Genomic DNA, 17,389 nt, shown 5'->3' with positions numbered 1-17,389 from the left:
AAGAGAACAGAAAACAGAAGTAGCAAAGGAAGAAGATGAATCAGAGGAGTGATCAGTTCTCCCTCGGAATTTGGGAGGGTAAGAAGATAACCAAACAAGACATATTGACATGTAAAGTCCTACATTAGCTGGAAAAGACGCAAGCTGTAGTGATCAGAAAGGTACTATCTTCTCTAGTAAAGCAAAGGTTTAAAGTTGTTTGAGAAAAGGAACCTAAAATAATTGACACTGCAGTCATATGTATGACAAAAACATAATTGTGTTGAAGTCATTAAGACATCAGATCCTGTTAGAACAAGCAAGGCTGCATTATCCTTCCCCCTCGCCCATAATCAGTACAAGCCAATAATACCAAGCCACATGTAGCCTGTTACATAAAGTTCTCAGTTTCCCTATGTTCTGGGAAAACCAGACAAATCGCTCCTCAATGCCTAGAGGCATGCAGGTACTATTTTTTTTGTTGATGTTAAAAGTACATAGTACTTTAGCAGGATTGTTTTTTTCTCCAAAGCTTTGACCTGGAAAAATTAGAATTTTCAGGCAAATGAATGTGCTGACTTTGAGAAAAACAATTCATGATGCTAACTAACAGTAAAGAAAAACGTACTGGACAGTACCTGGGGATGCCATAACACCTTAGAAGACGTAATAATTTGGCTGATGCCATTATTGTCTAATTACTATACTAAAACCAATAGCAAGTTCAGCAAGTAAACTAATTGAGTAGGACTTTTAGCAATAGGATTTTCTTCTCTCTAGCAGTTCTTTGCTAGCGTCTATACATTTGTCTTTATCAACTCCACAACTCCACCATTACCATACTATTTTACTTTCCAACCGCAGAAGTTAAGTTCTCTGTATTTCTTTCTGTTGCTGAAGAAAAACTAAAAGCAAAAGTTCTCAATCTCATTCTTTGCAGGTACCTACCTTTTAGATACCTTTTACCATAAAGAATTCAGCAACACAGAAGTTATGAAGCTTTCCTGACAAAATGATATACTGAATCACATTAGTTTACAGTTTTTCTGTAGGCAGTCACATCATTTTTATACTTTTTTTTTTAACCTCTCATACACAAACATGTCTTTACAGGGAACTTCTAAATATCATCAGGCAGGTTTCGTTCTGCTTTTGAGAGTGGGGGAGTTAAGAGGAGGGGGAAGAGTAAAACCTGCTCAAAATTTTGGATTGAATTTTCTTTCCCTCAACATTTTGTCCATTCCATTGTTTCTGTTTTATGTATTAGGGTGTAACCCCATGTAGTCCTGTATTTGATTCAAACTTTTTTTTTTCTGTACAGCACATCAAAGGTGTTAATGTAACACTACGCTTAAAAGCGAATTGAGCTCCTTAGAAACACTGGCTGCCTTCACAAAAGAATACCACAAACATATCACCCAGATTTACAGAACTATTTCCACGCAATAGGCCAGGAAGCTTTTACAAATGTGCATTTATTGGACAGGACAACATTCAGAGGGACCTGGACAAGATCAAGAGGCAGGCCCACATGAATCTCATGAGGTTCAACAAGGCCAAGTACAAGGTCCTGCACATGGGTTGAGGCAATCCCCGGTATCAATTCAGGCTGGGAGATGAAGGGATTGAGAGCAGTCCTGAGGAGGAGGACTGAGGGGTACTGACGGATGAAACGCTGGGCATGAGTTGGCAACATGCACTTGCAGCCTAGAAGGCCAACTGCATCCTGGGCTGCATCAAAAGAAGTGTGGCCAGCAGGTCAAGGGAGGTGATTCTGCCCCTTTACTCCAGACCAGTGAGACCCCACCTGGAGCACTGCATTCAGCTCTGGGGACCCCAACGTAAGAAGGACATGGAGCTACTGGAGCAGGTCCAGAGAAGGGCCACAAAGATGATCAGAGGGCTGGAGCACCTCTGCTATGAAGACAGGCTGAGAGAGCTGGGGTTGTTCAGCCTGGAGAAGAGAAGGCTCCGGGGAGATCTTATAGCAGCCTTCCAGTACTTAAAGGGGGCCTACGAGAAAGATGGGGACAAGTTTTTTAGCAGGGCCTGTTGTGATAGGACAAGAGGTAACAGTTTTAAACTGAAAGAGGGTAGATTTCGATTAGATCTAAGGAAGAAACTTCTTTTCAATGAGGGTGGTGAAACACTGAAACAGGTTGCCCAGAGAGGTGGTAAATGCCCCATTCCTGGAAACACTCAAGGTCAGGTTGGACAGGGTTCCAAGCAACCTTGCCTCTTTGAAGATGTCTCTCCTCACTGCAGGGGGATTGGACTAGGGGACCTTTAAAGGTCCCTTCCAACCTAAGCTATTCTATTATTTCCTCACAGCACACCCTTAAGAAGAGAAATCAAGCACAGGCTACTTCCCACTAAAGCATGTGTCACTAATATATGCTATATTCAGTTTCAAAATAATCGTAAATGATGGAGAAAAAGAGTCAGAAAAAAGCCTGTATTAACCTTTTACATTAAGATGGAGAACACCTAAGTAAATCACTGGTCAGCGGTCACAATCTGAGGTTAGAGAGCATAACTACGTGTGAGCATACAATGAATGTCATGCTGTCACAAAAGAGGCAGCTGACGTACAGGTGTGTCAACTGCAGACTCTAGTTGGCAAAAACTGCACCAGTTCTCATTGTGCCCTACAAGCCTTGACAAGGTCCCAGTTAGAATCCTGGGCCCAGTTTTTCAGCACAAACTGTCAAGAAAGATTGGCACCAAATGATGGACATTTGGAATGAAGATAAGGTTTGGGAAACAAAGCATTAGAGACATAACCTGCCCACACATAAAAGGCTGCTAAAAAAAGAAGGGAATGAACTGTTCTTTATGTTCATAGTAGACAACACAAAATAAGGGGCTGATACTCCAGAAAAGAAATAAACGTAAGAAAAAGGAGACTTTCTGATGGTAGGGTTCTTCTGACTGCTGATATGGCAAAACGAAGCCTCCAAAACTCCAGACATTAGTTTATAAATTATAGGTCAGCAGGCCAGTGTCAGTAAAAACAGGGTAAGGTGATACAAATTCTGTAACTAAACCTCTCAAAAGCTGTTGATAATAAAGATTCCATTTTCTAATTTATTTTGACAGCACTTAATTGGTACCTACTGTGGTAGGTTTGTTGCCTAAACGCCACTGTGCAATTTGTTTCAAAATACATTAGTAAACTTTAATAATATAACAGATACTTCAATCCATATTTAAGAAATGTAAGTGTCCCTATATAATGTCATATTGCATACTATATAATTATATCATGTAAAATGAATCCATCATTACATGCTTACCTGATATCAACACATGCACTCTGCTTTTCTTGTAATTTTTCTACTTTTAAAGCTCATAATTTTTAACCTGTCACTTCTTTATCAAACAAAACATTGAAATTTTTTTTTTACTACACACTTCACATTGTACATACTCATTTCATAAATATTGACTGCTAGGTATTCTAAATTGTGTTCCAAACATCCAACTTAAAGCTTATAAAGAGCACTTGCCATTTCAACTTTTGAGAGATGTCATCAGTCTTGACAGCTGACTGATCTGGATCTCTAGCTACTGCTAGATGATTACATAAATTGTCATAAAGATAGCTTTTTCCAATCTTCTAAAAACTATTAAGGACTTCTTTTTGACGTAGACTTTGCTGTTTATACATTGGTCTTAGATTCATGGCTTGAGAAGGCAAAGAAGCATATTATACTGGGAGATATCCTTCCTAATGACCTTCTGATAGATGGGGGAAAGCTGAAAATCTTCCACATTTAGAATAGATAGTCAATTTGTTATCAAGTACTATTACAGTCAATTTATAACTTAAATGGTTTAACAAGTTACCAGATAAAAACATTTAAGACTTGTGTTAAAATATTACTTACATAGGACCAATTCTATTGGATTTTGCTTTAGGTAATTTGGATATATATCTCTGCAGGTAATAAAATTTCCTACTATTTCATGTAAACCTAATGGTTCATAGAAAACCTACCAGTTCATATAAACATAAATGACTGAAGTGCACTGCTCTTTATATTGCATTTCCCTAAGTGTCAAACAAAAAGACTAGACATACTACGGAGATCTTACAACATTTTGTTCATTCAACTTCCGGGAAAAAAAAAAACAACATAATGTTCTTAAATTCCACAGTTTCTAAGAAGAAAGATTTTAATGTTATGATACATCTACTGTGATGACAGTGTGCTCTTTGCTGATAAATGCAGGCAGATTGCCAGCTTCATGAGTGCAGATTAACAAATGCAGATTAGCACTGTTCCTTTGTACTATATTGGAGCAGCTGCTGCATCATGGGGAATACAAACCGTATTCCTTCAACAGTCAGTGGGTTTTGTCCCCTTGTTGCTGTGTGTATGTACTACACAGAGCTGGTAGTGAAGCTCTCCTTATGTTTACATGACAGACCCACACCTCCTGCTAAAAGCAGCTCACTATTTCCCATAATAGGAAGAAAGCAGTGCTCTTAACCAAGTAACTGCCTGCTACAACCACGCAACACTGTTAGCGTTCCCCTATCGGCACAAGGGCATTAAGAAAGATTTCTCTTTGCATAATTCAAATGAAATAACCGATACCTTTTAGGTAGTCTGTAAAGTAATTCATAGATTCTTCTTTTTCTAAAGAGCTTAGTTACTATACTCCAAAAATATACTTCACCTAGCAGAAGTAAGACCGTTCCTAAATATTTATTTAAATAACCTTTTCACATATTTAAAGAGATACAAACAAAGTTCACAGCAGCAAACCAACAGCTAAAGGCTGAACAACACTACTTAATAGTGCTGTTGAAACAGGAAGAAAATGTTCTTAAACTGTGTTTAACAAAATTGTATTTCTTTCAAGGTTAATGAAAATAATTCCCGACCTGCTTAGAAAGCATTTTCTGTATAGTATCTGGCATTCTTCACAGACTTTAATTCATACCATCTTTCTTTCATAATTTATACCTCCTTTTAGCTGGTTTTCCTTGTTGGACTGAATTCAGGAACAGGGTTTTTTTTGTCTATTTTTCAGGGTGTTTTGTTTGTTTGTTTTTTAAACAAACCACCACCACCACTCCTTTTTTCTTCCACCCCCCCCCCCCCCCCCCCCCCCCCCCGTTAACAACAGAGTAATAAGGGACACTAACTAAGAATATAATCAGAAGCAATTTGGTTCAAAAAAAACTTCAGTTTGCTCATGGCAGAAGAATACCAACTATTTTTTTCAGCCCTCACAGCACTGTTTGCTAATTAGCAAGGAAGTGAACAAGACAGACAACAGTCAATAATGATGCACTACCAGTCAATAAGGAGGCACTACCTTCTCTTGAGGTACATGTTTACTTTATGTCCTGTCATCATTCAAACAGCAGCAGTTTGGTTTATTTCGTATATTATGTATCTCAGTTGGAAGATGCGCTGCAATATTCTCTCCTCGTTTTAGTAAAAGATTAAATGCGATTGCCACAATTAAACATGACATAACGTGATGCTATTTCTGAACATTGCCTACTACATTGATCTGGCAAAGGCATACGTAAGGCCAGTTCTGTATAGACCAGAGATTTCATGGCAGTTCTGAGAATACGCTTTCAATGCAATGCAAGTGGCACAGTCTGTTCAATAGCTCTGCACAACTGAAATGAATTCTTAAAGAATAATCAGATTTTTTTCTTTTTCCCATGCAAGGATTCTCAGTGATACAAATCTGAAATGCCAGCTATATTGCTGGAACTCTGAGTAAGACCAAAATCCTACATAGATTTTTGTACTAAAATTAAGGATGCAAGAAGAAAAAGAATTCACAAAAATTAAAACTAAAGCTAGAGAAATATAGGTGGCTTTCAGTTTTCTTTTGGGAGGAGAGTTGCAAACATGAAAGCAGGTGGATGGGATCAGTTCTTTAGCACTAGAGTTGCTGGAAAGGACCAGGAAAGAATTCCTACTTTGTATTCTTTACAGATCTAATTTAGGTGTCAGTAGCCTTGCTCCTTTCCGTGTTAGTTGCTGCACAAGTTAGGTGGACAGCATTCCATGAAAACTTGAAGGATGTTGCAGTGGTTACCTAAGTCTTCCACAAATTTCTGACACAGGTATCCACATTATCTTTTGGAGTTAATTCCTACCTTTATTTGCAGACAGTCTTCATTAAACAGATTTCAAAACTTATGCTCTAAGAATAAATGTCTATATTCTCCCACAAGAGATGTTTCTAATAAATAATGGTCCTTTACAGCAATTTTTCTTTTCAGCTATTCATAGGCTAAGATACATATGAATTAAAGTAAGCACAGAACAATTTAATTACGTAATTTTATTCCATCTGCAGCTTCTTTTGACTGGCTCACAGAAACACAGAAGTGACTCAATTTGACTGTAGCCAAGCTAACCCTTTACAGTGCAAAAGAATGCCATTAGTAGCAAACAATCAGTCAGAGTTCAGTTTCAGAAAAGGAGCAAGCCTAGACTAAATATTGGACTTGAGTCCCAGGAAATTACAGAAGTAAACCAAAACCTAGTGTGACTCTCACTGATAACCTGTATTTGTTTTTCATACGCTAAATTCCAGACAAACATACTGTAGAACACATCCCAAGTCACTGCTGCTATTTACATGACACAGAAAAAAGTATTTTCTACATACAAGACAAATATAATTAAAAACGAGCCGGCAAAATAAAATCCCCAGGTTATGAGTCAACATAAGTTGCATGAAAAAAGCTAACAGGACACTAGAGTTACAAGTTACAAATGGCAAGAGCAGAATAAACTTCATGAAGAGCTACAGCAGTTTTCTGTGACCAAAGTGTGAACTGGCACCTTATGCTTGAGGGAGCTTGGTACCCACACTGCTTTACTATGTCAAATGCACTTGTGCGACGCTGACTACAGCGAGATGGTGTATTTGACACCAGCAAAAATACTGGATCAAGCAAATGAGAACCTCACAAGGAACGTGTGTGAAAAAATGAGCCTGAAACCCAGTGTCTACAGCACAAAGTTGAGCAAAAAATAAGGAACGTCCAAAGATTACATTGTCCCAACCCAAAGCCACAGCTGACTGGTTGTATAACTCACATTAGACTAAACTCAGGTTCTGTTTCACCACTACTTTTGCTTATTACTTTAGTCTTATGTGAAACATACTGCTATGCAAGATGCATAAATATCACAAGTCAGTTAATATTAGAACCTGGTGTTTTAACTAACAAATTAGGGTATCTATGGGCTCAAGTCAAGTAACTGCAAATTCTCTTTTTATGTGTTCTCATCTAACAAGTAATTTGCAATAGCACAGGAATGGAAACTTGTTACATCATGCCTAAAACCAGAAAAAGAATTCTTCAGGGTGGAAGCCACATCTTATTTCTTTGTTCTATGAAGTGTTTAGTACACTTTTTGTTGCCTTACAAAGTTAAAAGAATTCTACAGCATGAAAATGAAGAGGCTGCAGCATGTAGCTGCAAGCTAACTGGGTGAGCTGCTGGCATCCTTCGTCAAGGATAAATACTCCTCTGATGAGAGGGACTGTCATTTCAAATGAACGCAGTCTGTCAGACATCAAAAATCTGGATTATAGGATAAGTTAACCACTTATTGTCTGCTATGTCATCCAGCAAGAGATGTAGATTCTGGCTCTGGGTACAAAACCACTGCTATCAATCCCCTTTCCTTCCATGTTAAGTTTTGCAGGCTATGACTAACTTGGCAATTAGTACCGCAGCACAGCAGAAACCCAAAACTGGTGCAAAGGTCCCAGGAACTACCCTTCCTCCCTTCTCAGGGAATTCACTTCAATCGGCTCTCTTCCTGTGAAACAAGTACCCCTTGGCAGGTGGGCAACTGAAGGTGCAATCCTAGAGCCCATCTTCCAGTTTAGCTGCTGAAAGAAAATGAGTTCATGCTCCCAAGAAGACTCCACGACACAAACCAGAAGTGCAGTAACTGGGAGAAATAGGGAGATTGGCCTCAAAAGCGTGCTCCTGATCACTACTAAAAAGCTTATACAGGCACACCTAATTATACCTCAGTTATAGACCAGGTTCACAAACTGCTTCAGAGAGAATTATTGCCAGACTCCCTCACAGAAGACACCTTCAAGGAAAAAAGTAATTTACAGCTAAATGGATAAACAATTCGGATTATAGCACACTATATTTTATATTTAAACCCCCATACACACAAATTACGTCTCAGAATTAGAGAGGTAACCATTTTTAATCCTACAAGCTATTATGGACTTACTGCTGAGGTTTTGCTGGAGTCTATCATTCCCTTCACATCTTGGCTGACAATTGTGTAACCCTATGGAGGATTTAAGTGTTTCTTGATCAACAATAGTACTTTTCAAAAAATAATTATACATGAGTGTAAGCTTAAGGTAGATGCTCAGCTGGTTGACATTTTTCTGCAATAGTATTTTTCCTAATCGGAGTTCAAATTTAAGTTACACTTTTTGATTGCATTATTCTTACTACAGTTTTTATATTTTCCCATATTGAAAAGAGAATACAAAGAAATATTTGAAAGTATGGCATATTTTCCTGGAGACAGCATTTATATACAGGGTATTTACTAACCTTTTTCTATTCATCAAATTTTATTTAAGAACTAACTAAATAAAACTGCCTTTTTTTTTTTCCCCCGAAACCTTGCAAGATAGTAATATTTTTTTTGCAAGTCAGATGAAAATGCTTTATCAATATACAACAACAAGGGAAGGAAAATATATTTTTGGCACAAGTCTGTAGCATTACTGTATCTGTACACCCCCCCAACACATGTGGCTTCAAACAGGTATTTAAAATTTGACATTAACTAAATTTCAAGCTTGAGGGGTGATAGTCTTGGCCCTACCACATTAGAGACAGAGACTAGGCAGTACAGATATTCACAGCTTGGGTAATTATGCAACTTCAGTTTCCCTGCAGAGTATCAGGCAGCAGAGAACTGAGATGTTGATTCTTTATTCCTTTTCCCAAATGGCAGAAGTGAATTGCAGGACTTGGGGGAGGGAAAGCATTTCTTAATTCCCACTGAATCTGTTTATTCTTCCCTCCACTTGAGGCAAATTGAAAGAGATCACCAGCATATGAATACAAAATGGCCAGACTGATTAAATATCAGAATTCTCATAAAAGGATTGGGCTTGTCAAATACATTATTCAGTTGATAAAAAATTACTGGCATAATGCAGAAGCTTGTCTAAAAGTCTCTTCTGGTTCATCCTGTAAGAACAGATACATATGGTTTTTTAAACATAAAGAGATCCAATATGTAATGAGAAAAAACATGAAAAAATCCAAATCGCCTTCCTCTTGTGTACCTGACATTGGAAGGTTTAAGTCAGTTTGGCTCATGAAATAAATGTGAAATTCCAAAGAGATAAATCAACATGGAAATATAAAAGTTAATATTAACTTGAACAGTGTTCTATGCATATTATATCTGGAAGCATTAATCCAAAATTATTGCATAATTATCAGAACCATGCTGAATTCTCAAGCTATTTCTGATTTCTATAGCCTGTCAAAATCTCACATATGATTTCCATATGGAAGTGCCTGCTTAAGACAGATTTTTTTTTTTTTAATTCAATTAGAACTTCCCAACTGAAATAAGTATCTTTGCTTATATTTTTGCAACTTAGCTTTCATAAACTTTTTAAGCATCAGGTAATTCCTTTTGTATTCATGACCTGAAGCATGACTTTCAGGGGAAATGTACCCTGGTTCATGGTTCAACACTGTTGCAATTCCAAGCTCTAGACTGTTTCTACACTGTTTAAAGTCTAATGTAGCAGAGCCAAGACCACATGAACTTCAACCTGGAGAGTAATAATGTCGTATTTGGTTCTTTTGCTCCGCTATCAAAAATTAAGGCAATAGAATAATCCTAACAAATATGAAGACTTAACAAAAATAAACTTAGAATTAAGTGTTAATAGCTTGCAATATATGGAGAACAGAAATAGAGGTACCACTGAATAGTCCTACAGCATTACCACAAAATGCAATCTCTCAGGAACAGACAGTTTCAATTACAAATTTTTAAGTCAGAACAAGCCTGAAGAATAACCTAGCTTTCAATTTTACCAGAAAAAACAAATACAAGACATATGAACAAACCAAACATAAGGCACACTAAAACAAACCAGATGGACTTCCCTACCCCTACATACAGGGGGCTTTAACAGAAGCCTTTGGTCCTGTTATTGCATGTTAGTTTCCTACGTGCCACTTTCCTAATCTCGTTACACTGGAGAAACCTATTTTTTATATATAATATATTATAAATTTTTATAATATATTGTATAATATTAAAATATTTTAATATATTTTTATATATACACATATTTATGTATATACAGATATACACACAGAAAAAATTTGCAGCTTCTCATATTAGATACAAATGAAGCCAAGTGAGTCATGACTAACAAGGAAACTACCACCTATCCTGACCCTACTGCATCAAGAAACACATTCATTTCCTAGCCTTTTCAAAGACTTTAATATGTGAGGCGCTTCCTAGAAAAAAGTTCAGTTATAGCTAAGAAACAGAGGACAAAATTTGACATCCCTGTTATATTAAGTAGTCACATGTCAAGTCAATCAACAATTAATTATCAGAACCATCACTGCTACAAACATACAGTATAAGGAATTCCAAGTCTGTAGATGGCAGCTACATGCATTATAAAGCGTAAGTAAAATTAGAATATCCTACACTGAAATCTCTTTCCATAGTTCCATTTTATATTAAAACTCACCTCTTTCCAGCTATACGAGTACAGTACGTCTGAGCAGATAGTAATAAATGTCCTCTACTAAACATCAACCTCTTCCTCTATTTATGAGGACAGGCTAGCAAAGAGGACTACCATATTATTTTCTATTAAATTACTCAAAATTAGATTGCACATAGGTTTAACACGATCTGGTCTACTAGAGGAATGTATGAGTTAGTTACATAAGCAAACTTTCTGTTCCATATAACTGAAAAAAATATCATCATTGAAACTCTGAAACACGATATACATCTTACTTTGTAAGACTTGTGGAAACTGTGACATACAGAACACTAGGAAAAGATACTAAAAGACACCAAGAGGATAATTTCAAGACTTTATCAATACTGCAACAGCCAGATTTGAAATTCTCTGTCAACTTTGCTAATTGTATAAAGAAAAAGGTTGAGACTTCCCAATTAAAACATTGCTGCTAGAAACTTGCACAGGGATATGAGCACAGCATGACACAATAAAACTCTTGGGCTCAGAATGTTAGTATTGAGACTACCGTTTCACAGCCATTTCTTCGGTAGCAATTGCTTTAGACACGGCTGCCCTCTGCCCAAGTAAGCTGTGTTTCCACTCCACTGTCCCTTCTCACTGTCAGCCCAGCTGCATGTGAACTAACTCTGCTGCATCAGTACACTCATCTGTTGCTGGTACTGGAAGTGTGGACAAGTGACCTGGGCAGAGCGGGAATCTGGGGATGTCGGCTGTTATGACATTGATGCTTGAATAACTACTTGCTGGACTATCCCTAAACACCACAGGAAAGAAAGACACAAACACTCACTCAAGCACAGGAGAAATAAAAAATTGCTATTGAAAGCATTTTAAGCAACATTAATGACTGAACTAAATAAAGATCAGCAAACCAAACTAGAGAATACTGACACATTTTCTCAACTGGTAACTCTGAAAAGAGATGTCTCTTTACCACTCTAGAAAAGGATCAAATGGGAAAAACACAAGCTCATAAACGCAAGTCAGTAACCTTATCTTCCTTCAGCGACAAGAACAGCATTAAGTTCTGTAAAAACGTGGTCAGGAAGTTTGTTTCTTAACCTCCTAAATGCTTTGACTTCTATGAACATTATAAATGCTTACTCCTAAAGCACCCACGAGTGTTGCAAGGGTCCTGCAAATTTTGTGTCACTTCCGTATGTCTTTTATTTGCTATCCACAGCTTCTTTCACTAAAATGCCACTTGTTCTTTGTTGAGCTCTCCTTTTTAAAAAAGGACATCAAGATCAAGAGAGACTGGCAAAATTTCAAGTTACTGCATTTGCTGATCACTGCTTAATCATAAAGAAAAAGTGCTGCGACTAGTTTTATTACTATTGTCAAAATGTTTTTATCTTCCGATCTTAAGCATTCTATGAGGAGGAAAGAATTTTTCAAATAAAAAAAATTAAAAAGTGGATGTAAAGAATTTAGTTTTTGTATCACAGTAAACAATTACTGCTACTTCTCAAAAACATCTGTGCAAACTAAGAGGCCTAATGCTTCTTGGCAATACTGTATGGAATAAATGATTAATCACTAACTAGTAGCTTTGATGTTGCATCTGTAAAGGCTCTGCAGCTTATCAGTTGGTATCAACTGAACAAATAAGAGAGACTCTCTGGTCATATTCTGCCAGATACTTGTTAGTCATCTTACATGTTAGTAGACAATGAGTTGACAATAAAAACATAGCTGTATTAATTTTCACACACATCCATTCGAGCAGCAGTTACAGGCCACAGAAGTGTCAAACGACCTAAAATAGAGTAGTCAAACTCCAGAGCGTGGATTAAAACAAAAAAGATCCTGGGAAAACTAGACTGTGAAGTCTAGATTCAGCTAACAGATTACAGAAAATTTATATAAGCCCTTTCTCTATTAGATATTTTATTCCCTGTGCCCAATGTATTCCAAACTGAAAAGATCAGATTGTGCCATAAATACCTCCAAGTATAGTAGGAACATTAGTTCAATTGATATCACAAGAAAATTTGCTCATGATTTCAAATGAGCAAGCTTAAGTTCTGTATTAGAACAGAAGTTGTCAGTCTCAGACTTCATGTTTATTTTCTATATCAGATATTAAACAATAAAAAGGTGAAAATAATTTGAAATACTTCACTTTAAATACAGTATAATTTTATTCTATCATACTGTCATTTTATAAGCAACCTAGAGAAAGAATTGGCTGTATGTAGCCATCATTTTTACAGACAGGGTTTTTTTTCAACTCAGGTCTAATCAAGGAAGAAAATCCACACCTTATGAGCTTAGTAATAGAATCATTCATCTGATGAACTAATATTTTAATTAGCAGTTGTATAAAGCAAAGACATATTATTAAAATTCTCCGTGAAAGAACACACCAATGTTATGTGTTTTACATTGACTTAATATCTAACTGGTGACTACTGAATATTATTAGGTTGAATTGTTCATGTCATCAAAATCTCTTTTTTTAAGCTTTTAACCAAAGATTTCTCTAAGGAGGGGAAAAAAATCTAGCTATTTTCAAACCACTTTTCCAACACAGAAACTTTCACTGACAGTCAGTGCTGTAAAACTGAAATCAAATGGATCATATTGTCACTGCTATATTTAAAAACGTAATACTTCAACTAGGTAGAATGATAAATGTTTTCAAGCATTAGCACAGAGGAAGTACACCTGCACTGACAGCTATGAGGAGACAGAAGAAACAGACCAGAACGATCATAGGCCTCCCAGTAATGAATCATATTTAACTCTTGTTATAATATATATGAATGTATATATGTTATAATATATATGAAAAATACTTCAACATAACGATATATGTTAAAAGACACATATGTAGTTATTGGAAGTACATAGAAGAATAGAAGACATACAACATACAAGCTTTAAACACTCACCATCTGAATTGGTTTTTTGTGAAGATCTCGTTCAGTCACCAACTTTTCTTGGTCAGTGACATAAAGGCCTTTTTGTGCCAGGGCTTGTATAACAGCATCATGACCTAGAAGTGGTTTTGCAGCATCACTCTTGAGAATAAGGCTCCCAGCACGACAGTAGAGTTCTGCAGACAGCAGCAAGTTAACAACAGGTGGTTTAATGTGCTCCTGGTCATACTGGTCTGTGTAAAATGGTTCTCGTAGTTCTTCAGGAACATTTTCTACAAAGAAAAAAAAAAGCAGCATTAGTCAGTATCAGAAAGGATATAAAAAAACCCTAATACTATACGTATGAACTCAAAATTCTGTTAAAGAAAGCATATTCAAGAAAAGGCGAGAGTCTTTACCATTCATCATGATATAAAATGATGGGAAAGTAGCATACAAAGGTAACATTTGAGCTATAAATAGAAAACTAAAGAAAAATTCAAAGAGAGTTCTACACTGCAAAGGCCACACCAGAAGGCCAATCCGTGATTTACAGCATGATTAAAATTTCTTAGCTTCTCCAAATACATGCCCAAACATTATTTTCTTTGGCATAACATTATATAGGTCAGACATATAAAGGCAGAACAACACCCATTTAAACAAAAAACCTTGTCTCTATTACCATAATAAAATGGAATATTATCTTTTAGCACAGAGTAATTTGAGATTAAAAGGGAAACTGCTGCCTTTTAGGTTATATACATGCTAGAGAAATTTGATTACTACCCATTTCAAAGGTCACGCATCACAGAATGATGACAATCCTGCAGTTAAGCATAAACACATGGATGTTTTAGTAGAATTAAAAGAATGGAAAAAGAGGAAAAAAAAATTATCAATTTCCTTCTGACAAAATATTGAGTTCTTATTTGCCTATTTGTGTTACTGACTTCCCTTAAAATTGTGGCTTTCCCCCTTTTTCAGTGAACTGGGTTAGCACCCACAGAAAGCTATGCAAGATTCTGTTACACTTATGCTGAGATTTTTAACCCCAAAATTAGCATTCCAAGTCAATCTAACAGTTTTTTCAAATACTTTACACAATACAAGCAGACTACACACATAATTACTATTACAAAAGTAATAGTTATAAATTAATTAAATATGGTACAAGATGAAATTAAATTAAATCACCAGTGGAGTAGAACATAACTTAGACATGGTTTCCGACTTCACATTTCTAGACATATGCACTACAAGATGCCTCATTTTCCCCATGTAAGAATTTCACTCTCTACTGTTGTCAAATTAGTTAAGCCAACAGCATTTATGGGATAAAAAGCATGTGATTCTTTTTGTGAGCCTGAATGGAAAAGCCTATTTAATTGCTACAAGAAAAAAAAAGTGCATAGGAAAGCAGTGATGCAACTGGAGGTTCCTATCTCCTTTGCCTTCAGCTGGATAAATCGCTAAACAGACAAGGTTTGAAGCAGAGGGTGGAGTAAACAGCCTGATATGGGTGGAGTAGGAGAGACAGAAAAACAGAACATGCCATCACAAGATAATGACAGATTATCTTCTTCCTCATACATATTCTATTGCAGTTCATGTGCTTCCATTATGAGCTTCAGAAGAGCTAGCTGCCTTCTAGTTGTGAAAGGAGAAGATACGCGTTATAGAGTGCAAAAAGGGAAAGAAATATTAACACATGCCCATTTTTACCATCCTTATGACATTTAAGTAGCATATCAACACTTCTTTGCCAATTCAGAACAGCAAGGGGAAGAGAAGTATAGTTTATAATTTGCTTAAACCAGGAGCCTAAATTTAGCTAGAACACTCACAGCTCTGCTTTAGAACACAGATCAAAATATACTGTCAACAAAACTCTTCTGCCCTTTAAAATACAAGCCTAATGCCTAATAACATTACTTTTTTACAAGACAATAATAAAATTACTAACAAAAAGCCTCCAATATCCGGCAATGATATTGCAATCCTCTCTTGACACTTCCCAGCCTCACTTACTGACTCCATAGGACCTACAGTCATCCAAAACTATAAAAAACACTTATAATTAAGGAACTTTATAAGCACTAAGTACCTCCAACGCTAGGTATTACTTCCATCTGTCTCAGTTCTACCTGTTCTTCTTTCTTTTCCCTGTTTGTCCATACATTACCTATTTAAATATTAAGCTCATTATTTCTGAAGTCCCTCATGATTCAACTCCATCTCAGTACCAGAAGCTCAATTCTCATCATGACTTTATCCTCGATAGTTCCAAATACCAACTTTTAAAGCATCTTCACACTATTTCCTCAGCTAGAGAGCATTAGGAAACGTTTTCTGTAAATCTCACAATGCATAGGCAGTAGATTTTGCCTTTTTGAATCATATGGCAAGTCAGATGCGGTGCAGGGCAATAGGGAGAAAGAGAAAAAAGCCATTCATAATTTCTTAGAAGGTCTAAAAAAAGTCTCATTCCCATAAGAAAAAATACCACTTGAGGCAGGAGGAGTTAGCTAAGCATAAACAGAAGTCATATATTCCATGCTTTAGTTTCACTAAAAGACAATGACAGATTTGAGCCAGAAGGAAAATCCAAAGACAGGAAATAACAAACCCTTCACCTGTTAAAGTAATTTCTGATCTTCTGTATCACTCAGACTCTAAAGTGACAAGATAAGATGCAATATACACATTTATCATGAAAGAACAATATCCACTACTGGAGTTTAGGAAAAAAACCTCAATACGCTAAAAAATAATCAAGATTATAACTATCAAAGGTAAATAGAATTATTTATTAAGGATATTTCTGCTTCTGAAAAATACAGCAAAAGACAAAATGAGACATATGCCATTTCTTTTACTTCATTGGTGTTCACAAAAATAAATCTGGAATAGAAACTTGATGGTATTCATAAAAATAAAATCAGAAAAGAAATTTACTAGAGAAATAGAATATGGAAACAAGAACCTAGGAAGAGAAACTGACTACAGACATATTCTGGATTTAGAAAAACAAAACATGTGAAAGCATACAAATAAGGAATCCCTGCTGCAACAAGATCAGAAGTCTTAAAAAAATTCCTGTCAAGAGTTCCCATCGCAGAGACAGAAACACATGCACTTTTCCCCATTTATAAGACGTACCAAACTGTTTGATATCAGAATAGATCCTGATAGAAGATTCAAACTGTGTTCTCATTTTTGTTACAGTCTGGGGGGAAAAAAAAAAAAGCAAGCACAGCAGGTAGACATAGAGGAAACTCTTCCTGTTACGATCTCAAAGCGTCAGCCCTTCCAGAACGACTATGTTGCCTCTGCAGTCCTCTGGAGGGGAATTTCAAGGCTACAACCAGTTCTCAGCAGATTACCAGAACAATCAACAGGGTCAAAAGCCTTTATTAACAATTCTGGCAGGATTGGAGATTCTTAAAGGGCTCTGTTAAGCAGAGAAGAATCTGAACACTAATTCCCAATATATGCATTTTACAGTCCCTTTCCTTTGCCCAGCTGACAAAAGTCTCAAGATTAAACTCTGAAGTAAATGAACAGTTTTAAAATAAATACCTTGTTGCACATACTGCCATAAAGTACCATTTGACCTTGAAATTTGTGGCAAGTTCAGCAATTATATACTGGGGACACTGAGTTCTGGGAGTTGAGCACATGAAATCTGGAAGATGAAAGAAACAGGGTGTATTTCTGCTGGAGAGGCTGTGGGAGGA

General features: G+C 36.5%; 1 protein-coding gene across 4 annotated transcripts in view; it reads right to left on the bottom strand.

Annotated features, from left to right (window-relative positions):
• CAMSAP2 (calmodulin regulated spectrin associated protein family member 2) overlaps positions 1-17,389 on the bottom strand; it is an 87,431-nt gene that overhangs the window by 61,201 nt on the left and 8,841 nt on the right. For all 4 annotated transcript variants that reach the window (XM_009985693.2, XM_086617875.1, XM_086617876.1 and 1 more), the window contains exon 2: positions 13,683-13,942. In XM_009985693.2, the coding sequence (XP_009983995.2) occupies positions 13,683-13,942 (260 nt within the window). The remainder of the gene's footprint in view (positions 1-13,682; positions 13,943-17,389) is intronic.

The sequence above is a fragment of the Tauraco erythrolophus genome, chromosome 10 (genome assembly GCF_009769465.1).
Source record: "Tauraco erythrolophus isolate bTauEry1 chromosome 10, bTauEry1.pri, whole genome shotgun sequence".
In the NCBI taxonomy this organism is placed as follows: Eukaryota; Metazoa; Chordata; class Aves; order Musophagiformes; family Musophagidae; genus Tauraco; species Tauraco erythrolophus.
This window is presented reverse-complemented; position numbering and strand designations above follow the sequence as displayed.